Raw genomic sequence first — 3,487 nt, forward strand, 5'->3', positions numbered from 1 at the left:
GTCAACACCTCAAGCCGAGCCCTGAGTCAGGCTCCCTCGGGTGAGCAGCACCCGTCTCCGCCCCTGGCACCCGGGCAGTGGCCGTGGCGAGCGGCTCCTCGCATGGCAGGCGGACGCGGGGCAGCCCGGGCGTGACGGCAGGAGGCAGGCTGGCCGGGCAGAGCTCGGAGACAGATCCTGAGAGCCTGGCACCGTCCCTAGCCCCCTGCCCCACTCAGCTCTAGATGGCTCCTGGCTCCGGCGCGTGCCTGGAGAGGAGCGGGCAGCCCCCAGGGGGTTGGCTAGCCCTGGCTGCCCTGGCCCTGCTGTGGGGATCCTCGGTCCAGGGAGGAGGGAAGCCGGGGTGCCCGGCGTGCAGGATGCCCACCCTGGAGCCAGGCACGGAGAGGCGCTTCCTGCTCGAGCTGGCCAAGCGGCAGGTCCTGGAGAAGCTGCACCTGATGGAGAGGCCCAATGTCACCCAGCCGGTGCCCCGCCTGGCCGTCACCAACGCCCTGCGGCGTCTGCATGTGGGCCAAGCCCAGCGGGACAGGCAGCCGGGGCCCTTCGCCCCCTGGGACGGCCCCGAGGCCAACGAGCTGGGCTACGAGATCATCAGTTTTGCCAAGACAGGTGGGTGCCGCAGACGGGGACCCGAGGCTGGCGGAGGGGCGGGGGGGCAGGGACAGGGCTGGGGGGTCAGCCGGGAACAGGCTGCGACGGGGAGCGGGACGGAGCCAGCAGCTCGGCCCCACCAAAGGGAACTTCGCCGATTGCAGGTGGGAAAACCTGGTGTCCGGAGAGCAGAGAAGGGGGGTGAGTGGGGAGGAAGAGGGCCTGGGGGGAGGCCCAGGCTGCTCTCAGGACAGAGAGCGGGGGGGGGGGGGCACAGAGCCACCCCTTCCCCAGCTATGAGGACCCCACAGAGTTACCGTGCCCTTCCCAAGGGCTGGATAGTGCCACATGATCACTCCTGGGTTCTGCCCCCACCTCTGGGAGGGGAGTGGGGTCGAGTGGTTATAGTCAGGGGGCGGCTGGGAGCCAGGACTCCTGGGTTCTGTCCTCAGTTTTTGGAAGGGAATGAGGTCTAGTGGGTTAAGTGCAAGGCTGAGCGTCAGGACTCCTGGGTTCTATCCCCAGTTCTGGGAGGGAAGTAGGGTGTAGCGGTTAGAGCAGGGGAGGCTGGGAGCCAGGACTCCTGGGTTCTATTCCCAGCTATGGGAGGGGAACGGGGTCTAGTGGTTGGGGGGGTGGCTGGGCGCCAGGACTCCTGGGTTCTGTCCCCTGTTCTTGGAGTGGAACGGGGTCTAGTGGGTTAAGAGCAAGGCTGGGCGTCAGAAATCCTGGGTTCTGTCCCCAGCCAGGGGAGGGGAGTGGGGTCTAGTGGTTAAAGGGCGGGGGGCAGGGCTGGGAGCCGGGACTCCTGGGTTCTAAGCTCAGCTCTTCAGTGAGTCACTTTCCCCCGTGGTGGAACTGGCTCCCCAAGGGTGTGATTCCTGCTGGTTTCCCAGCTGGGATGGTCTGTGGATCTCTGAGGGAGGGAGGTCTCTGGACCAGGGTACATCGTGGCCATGCCGAGGGCCCAGCAGCACCAGGCTGGCAGCTGGGGGAGTAAGGGAGAGATCTGGGCTCTGCCCCCACCCCGGCACTGGCAGAACTGCCGGCATCCCACCGCTCCTGACATGCAGGGGAGAGGGCCTCTGGGGATGGCTGGGGGACAAACAGCCCCCCACTGGAATCTATTTCCCAGGGTATCAGCCCCCCTCCCCCAGCCCCATGTATAGGTGGCTGGAGTCATCTGCAAACCCGTCCCCCTGTGGGCCACTGCTGCCCATCCCCACACGGGAGGTCCCCAGCACTGTCTCCCGTCCTGGGGCCCCCAGCCCATTGGCTTTTGGCCCCGGAGCTGAGCTGGTGGGCGGTGAGGGGGTGAGGGCATCCTTGGCTCCTTGCTGCCAGGGTTCTCCTGTGCGGGGTGCTATAACTCCACCTCCAGGGAAGGGACATGCCAGAGCTTGGTGGGGGCAGCGGGTCAGAGACAGGGCCCCCCCCGTGGATGGGCCCCCCCAGGGGTGCCCTGTCTTGGGTGGGGGCAAAGCCGCCCTGGGTCTCGGGGGACTTGGCTGGGCAGGGGCCCGAGGCTGGAGCCCCTGGGGGGGCAGTGAGCCAGGGAGCAGGGAGGCTGGTGCCAGCTGCGAAGATGGGCGTTCCCCGCCTGGCACCGCCCCCCGTTCTCACAGCCCCTCTCTCCCCACAGAGTTCTCCTCTCCCTCCAGCATGGGGCTGCGTTTCCAGTTCAGCCAGGGCATGGGCCGGGATGTCCACATCCTGCAGGCCCAACTGTGGCTTTACGTCCGGGCCCCCCGGAGCGGGCTGTCCCCGGTCACGCTGCGGGTCTCCCAGGCCGGGGTGCTGCTGAGCGAGAGGCAGCTGGAGGCCCGGGCCGGCGGCTGGCACACCGTCGCCCTCCTGCCTGCGCTCCAGGCCTTCTTCCGGGGGCAGGAGAAGACACTGAGGCTCGAGCTGGAGTGCCGTGGGTGCCAGGCCAATGCCACGGCCGGGAGCGACGCCGGCAGCTCCCACCAGCCCTTCCTGGTGGCCAAGGCCACAGTGCGGAAGCCAGGGCAGCAGGTGGCCAAACGCAGCCTTCGCTGCGACCAGACCTCCGACCTATGTTGCCGCAAGGACTATTACGTGGACTTCCGGGACATCGGGTGGAACGACTGGATCATCAAGCCAGAGGGCTACCAGATCAACTACTGCATGGGCCAGTGCCCGACCCACGTGGCCAGCAGCCCGGGCATGGCCTCCTCCTCCCACACGGCCGTGCTCAACCTGATCCGGGCCCACAACCTCCAGCCGGGCGGGCAGTCCTGCTGTGTGCCCACGCACCGCCGGCCCCTCTCCATCCTCTACTTCGACCGTAACAGCAACATCCTCAAGACCGACATCCCGGACATGATCGTCGAGGCCTGCGGCTGCAGCTAGGGGACAGCGTGGGGGGCCTGGACGGGGGGGGGCCCAGCCGCCCCCGGAGAGGTGGGGGGCGGGGGCGTTGTGGGGAATCTCCCGGTGCTGTTCAGCGGGGTTGGCGCAGACAGATGGAGTCTTCTCTGTCGCGTGCCCGCCATGGCACTGTCCCAATGCCCTAGGGCGCCGTTCGGGAGATGCCAGGTCCGGGATTGTTCTGGACTCTCACTCCCGGGACCCAGGAGGAGGCTGGGAGTGGTTAACGTGAAACATCTCTTGGTGTGTGTGTGTCGGGGGCGGAGGGGGAGCAGGCAGCTGGCTACACCCTCCCGCCCCCCCTGCGCACACACATTTCAAGTACAAGTGTGCAAGGAGGAAACTGGGCCAGGTGCCAACTGGAGGAAAGGTCTCCGGGCCAGCTGGGGGCCAACGCCCCACGGCACACAGCTCGGCCGCCCCAGCCGGGTATTTCCAGAGCTGGGTGGAAAATTTTGCCAAACAAAGCGGGTAGGTTCGTCTCACCGAGGATGTTTTGATT

General features: G+C 67.2%; 1 protein-coding gene across 1 annotated transcript; it reads left to right on the plus strand.

Moving 5' to 3' along the window:
- Window positions 1–224: 224 nt before the first annotated feature.
- On the plus strand, window positions 225–2,967 carry LOC125627751 (inhibin beta C chain-like). The gene is made up of 2 exons (XM_048832227.2): window positions 225–612; window positions 2,237–2,967. Exons 1-2 carry the CDS (start codon window positions 225–227, stop codon window positions 2,965–2,967), a joined length of 1,119 nt encoding a protein of 372 aa, XP_048688184.1.
- The last annotated feature ends 520 nt before the right edge of the window (window positions 2,968–3,487 follow it).

The sequence above is a fragment of the Caretta caretta genome, chromosome 20 (genome assembly GCF_965140235.1).
Source record: "Caretta caretta isolate rCarCar2 chromosome 20, rCarCar1.hap1, whole genome shotgun sequence".
Taxonomy (NCBI): Eukaryota; Metazoa; Chordata; order Testudines; family Cheloniidae; genus Caretta; species Caretta caretta.

Excerpts from the sequence above, each read along its gene's own strand:
- LOC125627751 (XM_048832227.2), top strand. The coding sequence starts at position 225 with ATGGCTCCTGGCTCCGGCGCGTGCCTGGAGAGGAGCGGGCAGCCCCCA. Across the intron at positions 613-2,236 it reads CATCAGTTTTGCCAAGACAG|AGTTCTCCTCTCCCTCCAGC; the intron begins GTGGGTGCCGCA and ends CTCTCCCCACAG.